Source organism: Anguilla anguilla, chromosome 19 (assembly GCF_013347855.1).
Source record: "Anguilla anguilla isolate fAngAng1 chromosome 19, fAngAng1.pri, whole genome shotgun sequence".
NCBI classification, from domain to species: domain Eukaryota; kingdom Metazoa; phylum Chordata; class Actinopteri; order Anguilliformes; family Anguillidae; genus Anguilla; species Anguilla anguilla.
Window position 1 is genome coordinate 6,580,468 of NC_049219.1, and position 22,421 is coordinate 6,602,888.

The 22,421-nt window shown below is 43.9% G+C and overlaps 1 protein-coding gene across 1 annotated transcript; it reads right to left on the reverse strand.

Annotated features, from left to right (window-relative positions):
• Positions 1 to 1,391: 1,391 nt before the first annotated feature.
• On the reverse strand, positions 1,392 to 21,969 carry LOC118219367 (podocalyxin-like). The gene is made up of 10 exons (XM_035402492.1): positions 21,863 to 21,969; positions 19,046 to 19,651; positions 9,330 to 9,947; positions 7,710 to 7,843; positions 7,260 to 7,289; positions 6,939 to 6,974; positions 5,612 to 5,726; positions 4,917 to 4,969; positions 3,823 to 3,945; positions 1,392 to 3,485 (listed from the first exon to the last, which is right to left on the reverse strand). The coding sequence occupies exons 2-10, from the start codon at positions 19,074 to 19,076 to the stop codon at positions 3,291 to 3,293; spliced, it is 1,335 nt and encodes a 444-aa protein (XP_035258383.1). The 5' UTR covers positions 19,077 to 19,651; positions 21,863 to 21,969; the 3' UTR covers positions 1,392 to 3,290.
• Between the last annotated feature and the right edge of the window lie 452 nt (positions 21,970 to 22,421).

Here is a 22,421-nt window from a genome sequence, read left to right on the forward strand (position 1 = left end):
GGCGTATCACGTCATGCTAGGGAAAATGTGGACTGTGTGGTAGGGGTGCCGCCTAGTGGTGCAGTTGTGGTAGTGCAGAAATGGTCTTCATCCTGGTCATTCGGATCGCCATCTCCTGCCGCTTGACAAATATTCTGCGGCATTAATTTACCTGTTGAGTTAACGAAATTCAAAGAAAACAGTTCTCGACAAATGAAAAGCACAGCACACCTGTGCATCACAGCAGCGGTGGTGTGCGTGTGTTTGTGTGATAGATATGTGAGTGTCTTTCAGATGGACACACCGGGGGACAAGTAGTTGAAGGTAGGCTACACGAAGATTTTTGATGCATATCTTCCTCCATATATGTACAGCTTAGATAGCATGAAGCGGTTTGTTAAATAATCTGGTTCAGAATTTTGACCATTAATATTTTAAATTATGAGGCCGTAGACATATTCATAGCCATTTTATCTCAACCAATGTTTTTTTTTTTTTTTTTTAAATAAAATGCAGTGTTCACATACAAGTGTCATAGCAAGGATTTAAACGTAGCTGGTGTTAGCTGTAGCTACATTATTCATGCGTGCTGCTGGATTATTGACATTAGCTATTGCTTCATTACTGAAGTGTGCTGCTGGATTGTTAGAATTAGCTATAGCTGCATTATTAAAATGTACTGCTGGATTGTTAGCATTAAAACTTGCTGCAGGGTTGTTTGTGTTAGCTTTTGTTACATAATCCTAAATCACTGAGGATCTGTAGCGCAGCATTGGATAATTACTAGTTTTTTGCAGGCTAATTAAAAAACTGAAATAATTTATGATTTTATAGGTTTTATTTTACCGGTTGGTCTTCTTGACAAAACGGGCAAAACATCCAGATAATGTTTATGTTAATTACTGAGAGTGAGAACTTTTTATTTGTATCCGTGTCTTTGTGCAATGTTTGGAGGAGTAATTCAATGATACAACTTTATCCTTTACGTTTCAGGGTTTGAAGTTTAGATCTCTTGAGGTGCAACCTTCGAATAACTTAATGCTTTGTGGTTGATTTTATATCACAAGTAAACGTTAGTAAGAAAACCTTAATGTATTTTTAGTTGTTGTTGCTTTTGTGATGAGAAAGTCAGCCAACTGCAATGCATTTAAAAAATGACAAATTATAGGTTTGCTCAAATTTTTATTCGCAGACTAGAAAAAAAAACAAATGATTTTGTGAATACCAAAAACCCCATCGAAATAGTCTTTGTTTTATATAAAGTTATTAGGCTACCAAAATGGAAGGCAGTCACATGACAGCGTTTTATTGCATTTCTCACCTGTCCTCGGAACCCGACAGTCATGTGAGTCCTTCGAACGATTTTCGAGGTGTTCTGGACTTCAGAAAACGTGTTAGTTTCTTCTTGTTTTAAAATTTTTTTTTTTTTTTTTTTTTTTTTTTTACAGGAATGGCACTTAAATGTTTTACATTCATCCACAACAACAGAACATAATTACAGATACCGAGCAGCTAATAATTAGAATTTTATTTCTGCGAAACTTTAATCGGCATAAGACGGTATGCATTTCTATTATGACGCTAGGCCTTTTAGGAACGCATTTAAATCCGTAGGCGTGACTCCAGTGTGTCAGACTCCTGTTCTGCTATATCAGCAAACACCATAAATACAGGACATTTTTTACCCTTATAAAGTACTTTGGTAAAATAAAATTCTAAATTATGTACAAAGTTGCTCATAACAAACTCCCAAACTTCCGACTGTATGCTGGTATTTGTGTGTGTGTGTGTGTGTGTGTGTGTTTAACGTACAAAGTGTGTAAATACAAAGTAAAGTTGCCTAAATAACACAATTATAACAAAAATGCAAAGTAATAATTGAAACTTAAGACACGTAAAAGAGACGCGTGGCAAGATTTGATTGACAAGTCAAACGATAGGGACTTCCCATGGAACAGACCTTGAAGATGCATCAAAACTCCTGGTATTAGCATATAGCTAATCGCTACCTATTAGCAGTGCCCGAAAAGGCACGCTAGTCAGGGTAGTTCATGTGTTATCGTCTCCTGGGCCAACTGTTAACACTGAAACGAATGTGCCAGGATAATTCATCCTGAAGTCGCAAGGTAAAAACTACTGTGCCCTACCAGCTGAGTGAGCCGCTATTTTATTTTTCCTCTAATACTATTAAAGTAATACATTCTATACACAGGTGAGTGCTCTGAGAATTCTGTGTGTTTTGGAGGAAATAAGCCTAGTGCTAAAGTGGGACATTTGTAGACTTTACCCTCCACATTTTACTGTTTATAGGTATGTAATAAATTATCTGTGATAACCAGTGACACTCACTGGTTTACCTCAAAGTGAACAGAAGTGCACTGCGTGGAAAAACAAGGTGAATAAAATCAAAAATCTAAATTAAAACAAAATTCACACTGAAGAATAGACCTTCACAGAAATAGAATATGCTGAAAATATATTGAAACAAAATATATTATATAGATATTGCAACACTTCTCAGTATATGGGCAACGCGCACATTGTCACACCCAGTTATTGCAATATATATATAACACTGTTCTGAAATGTACTTATTGTATATATATATATTTTAAAGGTGCGCATATTTACAATATATTGCAGTATATTCCATTTCCATTGAGGTGCAACAGTCTCAAGCTGAATTTATGGGAGGGACATCCGGTACCACCCCGTCCACCCAGGAGGCGGCCTCCACCACCACCAGGGGGCGTAGAACTACAGGCAGCCTTTTGAAAGACATTTGGAATGCTCTCTTCAGAAATGCATTAACTTTGACTCTTTTACGCAATGTGAGCTATGAAAGAATTCCCACGTACTGGAACCACTTACATTATGGAAGTCCAGCAGCTGCATGCTGCAGGTTAAAAAAAAACACGTGACCAATGCCAATTGGCAATCCCTGAGTCACATGACAGGTCTCTCCCCCTCTTTTTGTGTTCCAGTTCTATGAAGAATAGGTGAAAGCAGTAAAGGTAACAGCAGGACTGTAAGCAGTGAGATTATCGTATTTGCAGTGAGTGTTATTTTATACCTGAGCTGACGAGGCTACACAGTGATCGGTGTTTTCAACACCAACGGTGTTAAGCGGCGATGGTTTTTTTTCCCCATAAGTGGCTGAATTCCCTCTAAACTCACACAGTGAACACACCTGCTTCTCGCCCCTACAGATCAGGGCCCAGTCATTTCTGTGGCAGTCGTCGTGGGGTGGGGTTTCCACGGCAGCCACAGGGGGGGCGGGGCGGGGCGGGGCGGGGCGGGGCTGGGCGAGCTCACAGGTGCGTGTCCTCCTCGTCCGGCATGTCCTCCTTGCCCAGCGTGTCGAAGGGCACGATCCAGCTGTCGTTGAACTCCCCGTTCGGCGCCGCCTTCTTCTCCTGCATCTCCGGCTGCACCTCCATCACCTCCAGCGTGGGGTTGTCGTGGTAGCCGTTCTCCACCGTCTGCAGCTCCTCCGTCAGGTGTTGCTGAGAGGGGAGAGAGGGGCGGGCGACGGAGGGAGGCCGGACGCCGCGCCTTTGTGAGTCCTCTTCATCCCATTCCCACAATCCCATTGTTCAGGGATTAACAATTGATTAACTCTGCGTGACATCACTTCCTGTAATTCATACAATAGCAGAGCCACTATATCTTTTTTGAGACGGTTTATTCCCAGGCAACACAAAAAAGTTCTCACAATGTTGCTGCAGTGTAGTGGCAATGCAGTAACTCCGACAAAGCAGAACATTCCAGTAAAATTGTGAGAACATTTTGCGCTAGCTGGGCTGTTTCCGCTAGCGGTTTGCGGCTAGCACGCGAGCTCACCTGGTTCTTCCTGTAGGAGCGGCGGTGGCAGGTGGTGTAGGCGATGAAGGCGGCCGTCATGGCCAGCAGGGCGGCGCAGGAGCACAGGATGGCGATCAGCGTGGTGTTCTTCGGAGGCTCCTCCTCAAAACGGACAACGTCAACACAACGTTAGTGCAGCGCTAATGGTACGCTAATGCAGCACTAACGCCATGTTAATGCAACGCTAACACCATGCTAATGCCATGCTAATGGGCCGCTAACACCATGCTAATGCCGTGCTAATGGGCCGCTAACACCATGCTAATGCCATGCTAATGGAACGCTAACACCATGCTAATGCAACGTCACTCCCCTGTATATGGCCTGATTTTAAGGGCACGTCAGGTCACAGACAGCAACCAGGGACAGGTCTGCACACATATGGTGAGCTAATGTCACTTCCTGTTTCATTTCTCTACTCTATACACCCAGAGCAGTGCGGATATGGATGGGGTTTATATTCAGGAAATACCTACTACTCCCAGCTGCCAGCTGGATATGTAAGCTTGTTGTGGAAGGAAGACGGTCATTTTAATGCTCAGAACAGGCAGCATGCCATTTACCAATAATGCTCAAGAACATTACAAATTAATCAACATGAACACCAATATTGAAAAGGCAATTAGGCTGACTAGGTGTCCCAACAGTGGCAATTTACACAAAAAAACTAAAAAATAAGTAAATCTTAAGAATTTAATTTTATATTTAGACTTACATCGTATTTCTCTTACTTTTTGCTACAATTTCACCAAGCAAAAGTTAAAACTTAAGCTAATACTTTCTATTTGAGAGAGAAAATTGTTTTAACAGTGTCATTACAAGACTAAAACACGTGTTAACAATTTTTTTTTCAAGCTTCTTCATCGTCAGAATAGTCCACTGCCACTTCAGTGAGTTTTAGGCTGTGTTATGTTTTTGCATTTTCAATATATTAAATCACAGTGCAAAAATGTTATGGCGTCCTAATTTTTTTGCTCTTTATTCACCTGGCTACCCTAATTGCGATATATATCTTCAAAATGTGCTTTTTGTGGTCACAAAGTATTTTTGAAGTTTTTCTTTCTGCATTATACCTTTTCTTTCTGTTTGTGTTTCTCTTGAAGTTCCTTCAGAACGGTGGGGTTAACTGAAACAAAAGTAAATAAATGGCAAATTAAATAAGCTTTTTCTTTTTTTGCTTATACTCTATGGCAAATAAGAAAGCCCAGAAATACAAATTTACACACAATTGCAGTGATGTTAAACAAGATATGATTATATAGAGAGCATTCACGCGCTTTTACATTATTTCCAAGAATAATAATTATCATGTGAACAGCTTGTTCACAGTGATCTGATGGGTGGGGCAAGGGGTGTACATGTGAGTATGTTATTCCCATGCAGGTGGTGTGAGGCGGCCATTTTGTGCCAGAATTGTCACCATATCAGCTAAATTGGAGGGGGAAACTGTTCAGTCTGTTAAGTTGGGGGATAATCAGTCAGCCAGACTGAAAATTTGGCTCAAGGTTAAATTCTTAGTGTTTGTAAAAAAAAAAAAAGAAAATACTTTTTTTTTAAAAACAAAAAAACCTCAGTCCTTTAATATCCACAATGAATCAACGCTCTGATGGTTATATAAAGTGCTGTATATGAACCTAAATGGCGCTCAATACATTAGCTCAACGGTCAACAACACAGGTCAAACACTGCAGGGTGGGGCCAGTTCAACTCTTGCTTGGTGCGTTTCCCCTTTACGCCCACTAGGGGCAGCGCACATTCGTCGACCAACCTTGCAAATAGGCACTCTTGATGGTCCCGTCAGGGTTGGTGGTCAGGGTGCACTTGTCCACCTGCATGGCCTCCATCAGCTCTCCACAGACTCCCCCCAAGAGTTCCCGCTTTCCCTGTCCAGGGTTTTAAACCGGAATTAGTGATCCCCACAAAAACGCGCAACCCGTTTTCAACGGGAAGTTAAAAAGCCTTTATAAAAGAGAGTTTCAGATCGGCTTCTGCCTTTTAAAAGTCACGTGCGCTGAATTATCAGTGATTGCGCACTGACTCGTGGGACCAAAAAACATCTGGCGCTATAATTCGTTTTCAGAAATTGTCTCTAATTTAAGCTCGTTCCTAATTTAGCGGAAATATTTCTGCTTATTGAGTTTAGTTATTCGTTTTTTTGGAAGAATGCAGTTAGTCTTTTTTTTGCCTTTCCAAAATAATTGAGTTTAATTGTTAGTTTTTTTTAATTTATTTTTTTACATTTTTTAAAGAAAGCAGTCAGTCCTTTATTTTGCCTTTCCAAAAGTTGCTTTTTTTTTTTGAGGGCATTTATGCTTTTATCTGCCAATATAACTCCAGGCCTTCAGCTCCTTTTGGCACACTGATGACATTAGGCTGGCTGGGGATTAATCAGCACAGTAACCCTGCTCTGCTGCAGCTGAGCCAATCAAAAGGCTCCCGAATTGCGACGTGATGTTGACATGGTAACAATCTCCATGGCCGAGTCAGTGCTAAGTACTTAGTCTTGGTACTTCTCCAGTGTTTTAGCACTTCTCAACACAGATCGCAAAACGGTAAACATTTTATTCAATATTTTATATTATATTAATAATTTATATATTCCATATAATTATATATTTTTATGAAATTACTTATATCGATATGTTTCATAGCCATAACCGTGGAGAGCGCAGTGTTCCTTTGTTTTGAGCTAGCGGAGCGGTTGTCACATCAGCACAGGGCACTGTAGCCGACCCCTTTGTGTGCGGAGAGAGGGGTCACAGGTCAAAGTGTGTGCTTCCTGTGTTCAAGAGGAGCGGATTACCCCAGGGCTGTTATTAAAGGAGCGGCGACGAGCGGTTTCCCACAGGCCCGAGTGCGCGGTCGTTTTTCTAAACCGCGTCGCGCGGTTTCCTCTCCTTCCTCCGCAGCGACCGAATCCCTCTCTCTTGTTTACCGCCGTGACGCTCGCCTCGTATCTGAATCGCGTACGCCAGCCCAACCCAGGGTTCGCCTTTGGTTGGCCCGGCCAGGTAGGCGGGGCAACCCCTGTCTCATATAAGCCCCCGTACGCCACCATCTTCCCACACAAATTTCACCACTCAGTCACGTCTCACCTTTTCGTCCATCTGACCTTTCACATAAACCACCGTCTATAAAAAAAGAGAGAGAGAGAGAGAAAGAAATGACTTCCTTTAAAGGAGTCAGTGCAGTGGGAGGTGATTTCCTTGCTAATAAAAGGTAATGCAGTCAACCGAGATGCACTGATTTTTTATTAAAGGCAAACTTCCTGTTACACATCCACCCTTCGTAATGAGCGAGAGGAACCGGTTTGCATTTTTTGTTCCGGTAGACCTGCCGGAACATTCCGCTTACTCTTTCTGTGCCCATCACAGATGCCATGCGCGCAATTTCAGCGTCTCTGCCCACCCTCTTACCTCTTCTCTGTCTCCGCCTTTCGTCGTGGCCTGCAAAACACGTAGAAACGATTACTCGTGTTTCTTTCATGAGAGGGGTCCAAAAAAAGATGACACTGCACACACACACACGCATAAGGCAACGGCGCAAGGAGCTGAGGTTTAATTTAAAGGTTTAGAGCCAACGCTCAGAGGTATTTTACGAGCTAGCGCAAGTGCTTAAATGTCACGTGGAGGAGATGACACATTTAGACGGCTGGACGCTAGGGAGGTGCAAAGGAACACAGGCGAAGTTGAGCGAAACGGAGCAAAGGGAATTCCTTGCAAGCTAATGGAAACTGGAGGCCACACCCCTTCTCCATTATATATTTGTATATTATCTGGTATGTACGGATATGCATGTATGTTGGAGAAGGGAGAAAGAAAGAGTTTTGACAGTGGCAATGGGCAGGAGTGACTCTTCTCTCTCACATCGGTTGTCTTTGGGAGGATGCCAGTTCCGTTGCCGGTTGTCACTGCCCCGCCTGGCCCCGGTGCATCCTGGGATACCGTTACAGTTGTAGCGGCACTGGAGGGGCTCTGGGTTGGTGGGGTCGGTGGCACCCCTGCCAGGAGGAAAAAAAACGGATAACGTTAGCGCGGCCATTAGCAACCGCAGCGGCTGTCCCAAGCCAATGAAACGTGGCGGCTGAACCACGATGACCAATAACACGTGACCTCGTTGAGTCCATGGCTGTAGAGTCAGATTGCAAACATAGACAGGCCAGTAGGAACCCTCTTGTGGTACACAGACTGGCTAAGTTAGACACACCAAGGCATAGATACATGCCATTCAGATCAATAATTTAACGTTTCTGACCACTGGCTATCTTGTACATACATACCACACATAGTCAAAGTGGAACTGGATGCATATAAGTTACGTGCATGGCAGACCAGACTTTTCTATGCCGTACTGATCTCGTCTGTTGTATTGGAACCAATGAAATGTTCTCAAAAAGTGCAAACCCCGCCTTCTGGTCATATTGGCAGGCTCAATTACACCAGGCAAGATCAATAGAGCACAGAAAAGCATTTGAATCCAAAACAAATACGTATTTGACCCAGGTCTGGTGCATGGGATTTCTCTTTTCCCAGTAATGCGCCAACATTATTAGCCAAGGTCATGTGCTTAGCAGAGTCCTCTGGAAATTCTGACATCAGTTTGCTCATGTCCGAGTTTTCCAAATCGCCTGTCCAGCGCTCCACACCAACCCCCAGTGGAACTTTTCCAACAGTAGATTTCAAGATTTGAAATAGACCTATTATTATTATTATTATTATTATTATTATTATTATTATTATTATTATTAATAATAATAATTACATTTATATAGCACTTTTCCAAATGCTCAAAGTGCTTTGCAGTGAAGGGGAACTCACCTCACCCACCACCTATTTATCAAGTGATGTCATCAGATGTTTTTTTTTTAATGACACAAAGAGAAAGCAGAGGAACCTGCGAGACTAACAAGGGCAAGACGAGATGTTTAGAGGAAATGAAATGAGTCAGGCATTCTTACCCTGCGGTGTTCTGGGTAACCCGGGAATTCTGGGAAATCTGAGCTCTAGGAAAGCAAGTGTTCTCTAAATCAGGGATTCCAGGTGATTTGAGGAATGGGAAAGTCAGGCTTTTCCCGAAGGGCTGCGCGAGTAGTGTATGAGTTTGGCGTGGAGGTACTCTTGTTTGTGGGATTGTGGGCAGTGTGTGTGGTGGGTGTAGAGAGGTTGTTTACCTGTGGGATTGTGGGCAGTGTGTGTGGTGGGTGTAGAGAGGTTGTTTACCTGTGGGATTGTGGGCAGTGTGTGTGGTGGGTGTAGAGAGGTTGTTTACCTGTGGGATTGTGGGCAGTGTGTGTGGTGGGTGTAGAGAGGTTGTTTACCTGCGGGACTGGGAGTTTTTATCCGCGGGATTGTGGGTGGTGTGCGCGGTGGGTGTAGGGAGGGTTTTTACCTGCGGGACTGTGGGTGGTGTGCGCGGTGGGTGTAGGGAGGGTTTTCACCTGCGGGATTGTGGGTGGTGTGCGCGGTGGGTGTAGGGAGGGTTTTTACCTGCGGGACTGTGGGCGGTGTGCGCGGTGGACGCGGGGGCGTCGGTGGGAAGCGTCGTAGTCGTTTCCGTAGCCGCCGTTCGCGTGGACGGCGAAGTTGTGGTGGGAGCGGAGACGCTGCTGGCAGACCTTACGGTGGGCAACGCCTGCTGAGGCTGTTCACTGGCGGTTGCCTCAGTTGACACGGTCACCACAGCCGTGGTCGTGGTCGTGGTCCCGGGCGCGGGCGTCGTTTCGTTAGCGGTTGTCGCTTCATTAGCGGTTGCCGCTTTGTTAGCGGTTGTCGCTTCGTTAGCGGGGGCCGTTCCGACACTGCCCGTCGTTCCGGCGGTGGTGGCCATTTCGGTAGCGGGGGCCGTTCCGACAGGGGCTGCCGCTCCGGATGTGTTAGTAGTGTCGGAGTTGCCTCCAGTGGTTGTGGTGGCAGCCGTCGTCATGGGGGCGGCCGCAGCCGTCGTCATGGGGGCGGCCGCTGCCGTGGTAGCGGGTGTCGTCGTGGTGGGGGCGCTGACGCCAGTGGAAGATAGCGTGTCCTGCTGCGTGGCGGAGGCGGTGGCGTTTGTGGCCAGCTCCGGGGTTGGCGTTGTGTCCTGGCAGAGGCCACAATGACACAACGCGCCTGAGAAGGAGAAACAGCACTGAGTCCAACGCGCGCCTACACACACACACGCGAGCGTTGCTAACAATTCTGCGCCCCCCGAAAAAACATTGCTCTGGGCCCCAGGTCTTCAATAAAACTAAAGCTACTTGTTTAGCTGCAAGTCCCTCCCCAAGCTGTGTGTCCCAAAAAATTGTCACCATTTTCCACCCCACTAACACCCCCCTGCCTACACAGCACTCCCAGCGCGTCAGGGCTCCACTGTAGCACATGCTCAGCAGTGACTAGCATTACCCAGTCATTTAGAACCTACTGCAGCTCAGCAGCACAGTAATCTCACAGTTTAGAATTTTCTATTTATTTATTTATTTTTTTTTAAAAAAAGGTAAGACTATTTTTTTTTCCCTCCTAGCTCTACATTTCCTGTCAGGGCACCAACCTAGTTTTACGACACCCAGCCACTGCGCAGAATATATTTTATCAAAACGAGAAATGAATTGATGAGAATTAGTGACAGCAAGCAAAAATAATACAAATGCCATTTTTGAAAAATCTAAATCGAAGGCGACCGTGGGGCGCTTGGGGCAAAAGGGGCAAGTGTTCGGGCCCTCAGGGCCCCACCTGAACATGCCTGGTCCTCATATTCAGAATAAAATACAGAGCAAAAGATGACAGCTGTTACTGTGGGTTCTCTCAGAACGAGGGTGTGCAGAGTGATAATACAGACAGGAATAAGTTGGCTGCTGGTAGCCGAGCTTCCCTCAGTCACATCTGCAGCGAATGGATTCGTCTGGCTAATATTAGCGGACAGGACGCTACACACAATAAGCACGGAAACGCCACACCCACTGACCTCACCGGCTCTGTGTGTGCGTGAACAATGCCGCCCGGCCCCCTACACCGCTACAGGAGCGTTAGGGGTCTGAGGACAATGTCTCAGTGAGCTCCACCCTCTCTCACACACACACACACACACACACACACACACATATATATATATACACACACACACACACACACACACACACACACATATATATATACACACACACACACACACACACACACATATATATATATACACACACACACACACACACCACACACCGTATAGAGGTCTGCGGACAATGTCTTGCAGTCAGCAGCTCCACCCTCACACACAGACACACACACACAAATACATATACACACACACACACACACCATACACACCACACATGCACACTCTCTCTCTTACACACACACACACACACAAATATATATATACACACACACACACCATACACACACACACACACACACAAATATATATATACACACACACACACACACACACACACACAAATATATATATACACACACACACACCATACACACCACACATGCACACTCTCTCTTACACACACACACACACACACATTCACTGTTCCTCTCTCACTCACTCACTCACACACACACACACACACACTCTTACTCTCTTTTTCTCTCTCTCACACACACACAAACATCCTGTACTCACAAAAGGAAAACTGACCGAACTAGCACAAAGTTGACACACAGCGAGAAGGTTTCTGTCCACCTCGTGGATGGGTGCGTGTTGGAGTGTGTGTGTGTGCGTGTGGAGTGGTGGGTTGTGTTTGAGTGTGTGTACATGTTGGGAGGGAGGGGCAGGATGTGTATGTGCATGTGTGTATATATAAGATCGGCTGATTGGCTGACACAGTGAGTGGCAGGTTGATAACAATGACACATACTGGGGTGGGGTTCCATGTATCATTGATATTATCTCTGGGGGGGGGGGGGGGGGGGGCGGGCTCACCCTGTTAATGTGTTTGATCAAAACGTATTCCAGTTGCTGTTCAAAAACACATAAATGTTAAAGCATTTATGTGGGAGCGCTGTTGATCAGAATTGTCTTTATTCAACCAATCAGAGGGCAGCCATGTTATTGTGTCACTCACTGAATGAGATTTCCAGGGAGGTCTATTGTAGTAAAAAAAAAAAGAATTAAAAACATTTGACAGCTGAAACTACATTGGTTATCACAGACCTTACTACTTGTAACTATATCACAGATTTCACTGCTGGGGCTGCATCATATAGATTTGACTGCTGTAACTATGTCATCGATTTCATAGCTTTAACGATCACAGATCATAGATTTTACAGCTGTCAGTACATCACACACACATCACACATACACACACTCTCACTCACTCACTCACTCTCTCTCTCTCCCTCCCTCCCTCCCTCCCTCCCTCCCTCCCTCCCTCCCTCTCTCTCACACACACACGCCACACACCCTACACCACACACATCAGTACATCATACTAAACCTTGCTGCCACACACCCAGAATGCTAGAAGGAGAGACAACAGTAACGGAGACAAGCAGACTTAGTCTCGGGCATGTGACCCAGACACCTGATTCTAATGATCAAGGACCTTTTACATGGCAACCGTAAACCCCTCCCAACTTTATGACTTTTGAACGCGGGCCACCCGGTTTCCAGGCTGAATAGTCTCAGCTTATCAGCCTATTATTATTATTATCATCATCATCATCATCATCAACAACATTAATAATAATAATAGATAGCATTCAAAAAGCGGTACGCTAAAGCTTTTCGCAACAAAAGCCACTAGCCACTGGATGGTACTTATATCAGTGGGTGGAGAGGGATCAGTTTTGTGATCTTTCTGTGAAATCCACACATTCTCTGCCTTCAGAAGAAGAACCCAAGTGGTCAGACCCATGGTTCTGACCCGCTACAATGCCCGTTTCCCGTGATGTCACAGTCACAGTGATGTCACCCTGCTAATAAGAATGTAAAAACCCTGATCTGCTACAATGCCTGTTTCCAGTGATGTCACAGTCACAGTGATGTCACCCTGCTAATAAGAATGTAAAAACCCTGACCCGCTACAATGTCTGTTTCCAGTGACGTCACCATCACAGTGATGTCACAGTCACAGTGATGTCACCCTGCTAATAAGAATGTAAAAACCCTGACCTGCTACAATGTCTGTTTCCAGTGATGTCACTTCAGATCCATTTTAACCCTGCTAGTAGGAGCATAAAAACCAAATGGAAACGCGGTCTGTATTTCAGAGGGACATCGGTCCACCGCGGGAGCACGCCGCGGGATGCTATGTCACACGCAGGTGGCTATCGCTGATTAGGCACCTGATGTCGGGTCTGGGTCCCCGACCCTGGCTCTGGACCGTAGCCGGGGGTGGGGGGTGTGGGGCGAGCGTTCCAGCCCGGGTTAGCGAGCCCGCTATCAGAAACGGACAGGGCTGTGAGAACTGACCTCTGTTTTCTCCACGTCTTCCTGCCCGATGTTGACTCTGTTATGAAATAGGATGTGTGCTTCCCCAAGAGAAAATAACCACGCCCGTCTCGATCGCCGCACCGGGGGGAAGGGGGGGGGGGGGGGGGGGGCGCGGAGGGGGGGCTCCGAACCGTGCCCCAACAATATTCGGGAAGAAGGAAACCGCTTGAAAGCATTATTTTAAAAGCGGTTATGCCGCCTAGACTAGCTGTGCATTTTACTCTGATGACCTCACTCTCATGACAAGAAATACCTGGTCTTGAGCACTCAACACATCTAATAAACAGTTATGTCAAAGTCTCATGAAGCCAATTTTGGAAATGTTGTATAGAGCTTTTAAGTCAAATGACAATTATATACTGTTCGGATAAATAGAGTACTTTCAAACAATACGCGCAATTGAAATAAAAGGTATGGAATCTTCACACAAGTATATAAACTAATATATTAAAAAAAAGAATACAAAAAGAAATATGCTTTGCTCGCAATGTCATCTTGTCGGCTTCCATGTTTTAAACCCATAATGACGGAGCTGTTGAAGGATTTTCTGCACACTGTGCGATATTTTCAAATGAAATTTTACAGAACTGCAACTTTCGGCAGCCAGGAGTCATTCCATTTAATTTATAGTTTTGAAATGCTTTATTTCCCCCACATTTCCCGCAATATTGGGACATAAATAAAAAATTACAAAATAAAAGTTCAATTTCAGACTTTGCTTGCCCTACATACCAGCAGGGTCATAACTACCATTATGGACCTCTGTAATTTTTTTCACGTCCATTTCTAAAGCTGATATTTAACTTTATTCTTTAGTGAGAACATCAATTACAATTCATTTTAGTGGCGAATGAGTGGTCTTCAGTATTTTCTCTAATTTAAGCCTAACCTAGAGGCACACATACAGCGTTTACATTATGAAATGCATAATCAATTAAAAGTAAGAATTTAAAGGGGAAAAGAGACCGCACCTCGGCCAAACCCTCCCACCCCCCCCACCCCTGTCAAGTCTCTCAACCTTGGTGGTTTTTCGCTCCTGCGTACCAGTGATCTTACTTTAAGCGTGTAAACCTATTTTCTCGATAACTATAATAAAATAAAGTATTTTCTGTTTCTGACGTGACTGAATATTCAATCCCTCAGTTTAGGTGGGGGGGGGGGGGGTGAATTTGTACACTCATTTTTGACAGTTGTCTCCATGACTGTCTCTGAATTGATTATTTGGGTCTGGCGCTGCTATTTTAGCCTTGTTAGAAGCACTCTAAGTCGCTCTGGAGGACTGCTTCTGTTCCTGCTAAACGCCTATGTGCGTGTAATAGTCAGCCAGAGTGGTTTTGTCATAATGCAAATGAAAAGCCAGGAGGTGAAGAGAATGCCTCTCTATGGCACTGCTGTGCTTTCTGCATCTATTTACTTCTATTTAAATGGAAGCTGGAATTGTGTCCCCCCAACCCCCAATGCACACATCAGCACCCCACATCTCCTATTGGCTCGGTGGCGTCCAATGGCGATTCAGACAGGAGAATCTCAGCGAGACGGTTCCTGTTATCACCCTCTCTTTCAGATATACTGCCCCAGAGAGACTCTGACAATTGCAGACCTCATAAAGACAGTACAGACCGCAGAGAGACTGAGATCAGTACAGACCACAGAGAGACTGAGATCAGTACAGACCGCAGAGAGACTCTGACCATCACAAACCTCAGATCAGTACAGACCACAAAGAGGCTCAGATCAGTACAGACCACAGAGAGACTGAGATCAGTACAGACCGCAGAGAGACTCTGACCATCACAAACCTCAGATCAGTACAGACCACAAAGAGGCTCAGATCAGTACAGACCTCAGACAGCTACAGAATACGGGTCATCTCAAGGCTACAAAATATCTTTCAGGAAACATTAGTAAAATCGTAAAAAAAAAAAAAAAAAAAAAAACCAATTGAAGCTGTCATTTTGTGGCTTGTTAGTTCCACAACTATACGTTACCCAGTAATTGGTATGCCTACCCTCATTATCGAAGCACAATTCTGTTCTAATTTAATTGAGAAACGCAAGATTCGTCCAGGTTCTTAAAAATGGTTTGTGTGACGTCACAGTTTTTCCCTCAGGTTGTGTCCGTTCCTCGTGCCGTTTCACACGCGTATCTGTGGCCCCGCACTGGACGGTGAACCTGGCGACCTGTTATTCCCCAAGCACGCAGATGTAGGAAGAAAAGAGAAAAAAACACTTGGCGGAGTTTGCCGAATTGTCCGCCTTCCTGCTGAGCAAACTGTAAACAGACGGAGAGAAACTGAGAAAGAGGAGAACAAGAAAGAACGTGAGCAGGGGGAGAGGCCGTGCTCACAGACGCTGAGAGACCAAAGCGGTGCGGTCGACAAAATTCTTCCAAACGCCACCGTGTTATAGTACGTTATAGTACGTTATAGTACAGTATAGTACGTTATAGTACAGTATAGTACAGTATAGTACGTTATAGTACGTTATAGTACAGTATAGTACAGTATAGTACGTTATAATACGTTATAGTACAGTATAGTACAGTATAGTACGTTATAGTACGTTATAGTACAGTATAGTACAGTATAGTACGTTATAGTACAGTATAGTACAGTATAGTACGTTATAGTACGTTATAGTACGTTATAGTACAGTATAGTACAGTATAGTACGTTATAGTACGTTATAGTACAGTATAGTACAGTATAGTACGTTATAGTACGTTATAGTACAGTATAGTACAGTATAGTACGTTATAGTACGTTATAGTACAGTATAGTACAGTATAGTACAGCATGGCATGTTATAGTACAGTATAGTACAGCATAGCATGTCATAGTGCTGGAGATTTGCCTCCCAGATATATTAATGTGTTCTCTTCTTGTTTTCACCAACGGGATGCTGCGATTTGTTTGCAGTAAGGTTTCGCGAAGCAGAAGCAGGAAAGGGTGTGGGCCAGCAGAGAGGAGTCCTGCTCTCTGGCCAATGGTATGAGCGGATTGCTGCTCCGTTCCCTCCGATCGGCCCGTCCTCATAGGCCGAAAAAATTCAAAAGTGCTGCAACCTACAGTACTGACACAGCATGCCAGACAAAGGGATGGGAGACTACAGTTTGTATTAGTGCAACTGTGTGTATGTGTTTGTGTGTGTGTGTGAGAGAGGGGGTGTGTGTGTGTGTGAGAGAGAGACTGTGTGTGTGTACGTGCTCTTCTGCTTGGCTGTTTTTGCTGAGGGATGCAGGGTGGGGGAGGAGTCTGACGGTACCAGCCTCTGGGTGATTCATAGGTAAAAGACACTGTTGAGAAAGCAGGTTGCGGGAGAGGGAGGGTGAATCAGATCTGATGAATGTGCAGCATTACAGCTCACTCCCTGCAAGAGCCCTAAATTAAGCACCACCTACCCCCCCCCCAGATTCTTTAAAAATGAGTAAAACTCCCCCACCCTACCCACCACACCCAAACTCAATGATTCTCTGGGAGACAGAGAGTACTACACTAGGGCCCTATGTCCCAGGAGAGAGAGAAAGAGAGTACTACACTAGGGCCCTATGTCCCAGGAGAGAGAGAAAGAGAGTACTACACTAGGGCCCCATGTCCCAGGAGAGAGAGACAGTACTACATGAGGGCCCTATGTCCCAGGAGAGAGTGAACGAAAGACAGTACTACACTAGGGCCCTATGTCCCAGGAGAGAGAGAGAGAGAGAGAGAGACAGTACTACACTAGGGCCCTATGTCCCAGGAGAGAGAGACAGGACTACACTAGGGCCCTATGTTCCAGGAGAGAGAGAGAGAGACAGGGCCCTAGTATAGTACTGCCTGTCTATGTCCCAGGAGAGAGAGAGACAGGGCCCTAGTGTAGTACTGTCTGTCAATGTCCCAGGACAGAGAGAGACAGGGCCCTAGTGTAGTACTGCCTGTCTATGTCCCAGGAGAGAGAGACTAAGGCCATGTCCTCACTGACAGGGCACGCCCTCCATGGGAACTGACAAGTTGATACAGTTTCTTCCTCACCATTGTTCTCTCCGGAGTTAATGTGCACTGCATCAGACCCCAGATCCAAACTAATGTCCTCGGCCCTTCCTGTCCACCCCACGTCCCAAAATTAGGGGTGTTGAACGCAAGGCCAGATCTACCTAGACCCAAAGCAAGTTCAATAAAGGCACACTCTCTCCCCCCCCCCACCCCCCGCCCCCTATTCAATTAAAACAGCATCACAGACAGAAACTCAGATAAAAATGGTTTTGTTTTGGTTTATAGCGACGTATAAGATGTGCAAGTTTTTAAACACAAAAACACTGATTTGGGTCTCCTTCAAGCTACAGGATTTGTTGTAAATTTTACAATGCGATAGAATTCAAACATTTTTAAGAATATTTATAAAATACTTAAAATTCTTACCTGATTAATTTTGCTAAGCTTATACAAAAAACTTTAAATTTAAATCGTATTTTATAACAGCATTTAAATCTATAATGTTCCAGTTTGCTTTGCTAATACAAACTACTCATGGGACAAGGATAATTTTTGTCTACAGTAGACACATCTCAAATTTAATCTGGGTGCACACAAATTGTAAAACTACCAGAGAGAGTCTCCTGTGTTGAATAAGTTACTTTCACCTACAATTTATAGAATAGAATAGAAAAGAATAGAAACGGCAATTCTAACGATTGCGCTGACACTGTTGATCCTTGTAATAACATGTCTTCGAAAGGACTGACGCGCAAATGATTCTCAGCGAGTTTTCCTTGTGATAGACAGATGCGAAACTCTAATTAAAAAATAACAGTACTCCTTTCGCGTCTGTCAGCAGCAACGCTTAATTAGCGGTACGGCTGCAGCACTTCCACGGCCCGGCTGAAGTTTTTCCGCCGCGTGTCACCAGACGGACAGATGTTTCATCTCTCCACGTCCACACCCCCTCTCACCACCCACCCCCAGTACCACTCTACCGCCTGGTCATTTGTTTTTTTTTTTCCTCCCAAAACAACGACCCCTTCTTCACATACACATACCACCGGGTATCTTCTCATCCGGTCACGGCTGCTTTTCTCAAAACGGCCTCTCCATTAAATACTAATATGTATCATGCACGGTACGCTATAGCAATTACATTGCACAGCCTTCAGTGCATTTAACTGGACAACAACCTAGTCAGAAACAATATCTGTATTTTCCTGATAATAAGCATGTTTCACCATTGAAAAAAACCACATGGTCACGCGTCATTCCTTTGTGCCATTTGAAAAGCTTTCAAGTAATAACGGTTAGTTTTGCGTTAATCAGAATAAACGCGTGCGCTGCAGCGAACACTCATGTCCCAATCACCGACTGCACCTGGCTCTACAGGAGTGGACACAAGTGCAGTATGAATTCCGTGTTCTTATCAGCCTGACGTCCCACGCTCAATAACAATCCATTCCAGGTTTGATTTTGTTTATAATTGGATTATACTGTTACTATTATTATTATTATTATTATTATTATTATTTTAGCCTTGTGTGTCTTGTGATAGAGGGCTACACAGCAAATTGTTGCAGTGCTGTTCTACAGAGTACATATGGTACCAAATGGACTCGTATGTACTCTGCTGGAGTTGAATTAACACTGGACATTTTACTGCGTATACCAGTCAAATCTAATGAAAGCATTAGGGTAGAACTAATTTCAAGTAGACTAACGAATCCCTCAGTGAAATGGCATTCAAGTAAAAAGTTGAATTCTAGTCCAAAATACAAAGAGCGGAATAAGAGAAGGACCCAGAGAAAGGAAAAAGGAATTACTTACCAAGTAAAAGAAAAGTGGCTATCACACGCATTTTTGTTTTTTTTTCTTTCTTTCTTCGTTTCCCCCCGGAAAAAAAAGTTAAAATTCAGTTCAGTGTCGCGCTGAATCCGTGGTGGTGAACTCAATTTTTATTTTGTATAAATGAAGCGCCTGGAGATGCGGGGAAGCACGTCGCTATTCAGTTAGTTACGGGAATCTCCTTGCATTCGCATTTGAAGTAAATGATTTTGTCCCGATGTTATTGTTTTTGCTGAAAGCCAGGAATGCTTTTGTTTGCGTGTCTCGCCTCTCTTCGGGGCTCTCCGACTCGGGGATTTGGGGGAAGGTTTTTTTTTTGCAGGTTTCCTTGGCTCCGCTGAATGTAAGCCGCTGTCGCTGGCTCCCGCTCCGCCGCTATTCAAGCATTGCTCCGCTGGTGGAAGCTGGGGCAGTATTGTACTCGCTTCAGACTGAAAAGCCCGTGACTGGACCAAACCCCTCAAATGCTCTTCAAGTATCCAGCTGCTCGCGCGGCTCTGGCGTGGCACTGCCCACTTGTCCGCAGATTGTCACGAGCGCCGACCACGCCAGATCAGAAGAGCTCCAATCGGAAACCTCGGGTGGACCCTTTCAGTTACCCAAACAAAAACAAAAGAGAATTCTCATAGACAGAATGTTCCTGCAGCTTGGATTTCGGAACTGAACAGGCACGCTGACTTCCATTGTGACAATGCTTATTTTTTAATGCATAGGCCTATTTTAAAACATGTTTTCAAAATTTAATAAAGATTTTCAGAGAGATAGATTAAATATTGTCACCGAAAGGTAGATTGAAACATTTTAATGACATCAAACAGCAAAAGAATCAACTTTCAGAGTATTTTCAAAAACCTTTTTTTTTTTTTAATTTGGGTTCACACGCATATAGTCGGTCATATGGTTTACCATCACAGTGCTTGGGAAAACTCCACATGAAGCCAACTGCCGAAATGTTTGCTTTTTGGATTTTGAGCAAGAAAAGCAAACAGTTGTGAATGATAGCCGTCTGCCCTAGGTTAATGCAAGTTTAGGAAACCAAGCTGGCATCAGACCGTCTATCATCTACCAGAAACACATCTGAAATAGGCCTACAGGTGACACGAGACAATTCACTTATTCTGCCAGAAATAAAAATATTAAAATAAGACGCAAAAACAAGAATTTTGACACATTAGAACTTCGTTATTTCACGTTCCAGAGAGTAAGAACAACAAAATAGGTGACACATTCTGTGGGCCACATTCCCAAATGTCTTACGGAATTTTACATAAGACATTTGGGGCTGTGGCCATTACAATTGGCACGCGGAAATGCGTCGTATTGTGTCAATATTTACATACAATGCATAAAGGAACTCAGTTTTTAAATACTGATTTGTACAAAGTAATCTCCAAATCAAGAACATTCACTGAATGAACTGCAGACGTCTAAGCGAGTACCGAACCCGTCAAAATTAAAATAGGTTACGTTTAAATAAGTAAATGCAAAACACATAAGTAGGCTAATTTTAAAAAAATCATTAATGGCTGCCTCACTAGCGTGGAACCTATTTTATTTGTGATTCATCTATCTGAACTCAACTGTAATATTAAAAGGGTGTTATGTGACTTATGCGCATTATCTACCCTTGATTCTTGATCAAGGGTGACGGGGTTACGCCGATCATGGTGAATGACGCGTTTTCCGTATTGTAAAGTGACTTTACGGTGGCATTAAGTGGTGTTACAAAGAGTAATGAAGATTGATATCTATTCACATTACTTTTATTGTTTTTGAGGTACTTCTGTGGTTTTATGCTTCTTTTCTTATGACTTGATATTCATGTTCTTATGAATGTTCTTGATTCTTGCTCTTTGGTTCTTGATTAGCACAGTTAACTTGCACCTGTGCTCTAGTGCCGTTTACTTGCTGCCATGGGAACGTTAGGAGCGATGTCTACCAATTGCCCATATTAATCAGGTGATGGACTTCAATCACTATGAGGATCTGTTAAATGAATGTAATGTAATATTAAATTCAACATATTTCACCAAGTACATTAAACCTCTGGAAGACTCTTTATATTACAATTACTTTAAGACCCTTACTGTTTGTGTTTCGGAAATCAGAATGGTAACGCAGCTACTCCACATAAGATGACGTTTTACATTTAAATAATTTTACACTAATGGTTAATAATTCCCAGAATTCTCAATTGTAACATCACTTCGATGAACCTTTAGTATTACTGGGATCTGAGTATCACTAGCTCCCAAATAAATTGTAAGAAGAAAGAAAAAGCTGTTTTTTTTGTACATGTACTCCGTCGTGCTGGTTAAAAGTGAACAATCTGAGAACACAGACTGGTTCTCAGACATTTATTTAGTACGATATATACCATGGTTTTAGCCACGCTCATATTTCCAGTTAACTGCGCATGCTTTTGTTAGCATGGGCTATCGGTCTTTCGGTCTCTGTCGTTAGCCATTAAATTATATACTACAATTCTACGACACACGAGCACTTATGAAGGGGTGAATCGGTTCAAACAATTGTTCTGTGTCAGATAGGGCTTTGCTGGGTTGGAGGTGGGTTCACAGGGCGAGGCGCACGTGCGCGCGCGTGAGCGTGCGCGTACGACTGGAGAAGCCGTCGCTGAAATCCCGGCAGCTGGTCGCAGGAATGCAGTGTTTTTACAGGAGAGAGAGGACGAGGATCCTCTCTCATGACACCCCCCCCCCCCCATCCTCCCACCACCACCTCCATCGCGGGGTTATTAAATCCAGATTACACCAGCCGCAGTGCTGGTACAGTCATTACCTCATTTCCCCGGCAACCGCGTGGAGGAGGGACGCGGGTCCTAAACAAAGTGCGGAGAAGTCTTGATCCTGACATTCACGCACTGCTTCTCTGTCTTCAGCAGATCACCTACATGCCGCAACTTCTTCCTTTAAAGAGACGAACGTGAAAATTAAGAGTGCAGCAGCATGTCTGATATTAATTCTCCCGGTTCAAAATGGACTGGCATAATATCATGAGCATACAGAGTTAATGATAGAGTAGGCTACCAATGATTCTGTACGAAGAGTAATCAGAATGTAAGAATTATTTTAATGTTTTAACACTTACCAAGATGGAAATCCAAGCAAAATGGCCTAGCACAACCGACGGTGACTAAATTACTTCTGATATAATCTGTTAAGTGTCCACGGGAAACAATATTGCATCATCAAATCTCACACAGCATGAGGAACATTAAACAATATAATTTATCAACTAAATTAATTTATACATTTTTCAGTCAATCGACCGATCAATCGATAGAACAATCAATCAATCATGAATCACAATTTATGATGCAACTATAGTAACTATGGCA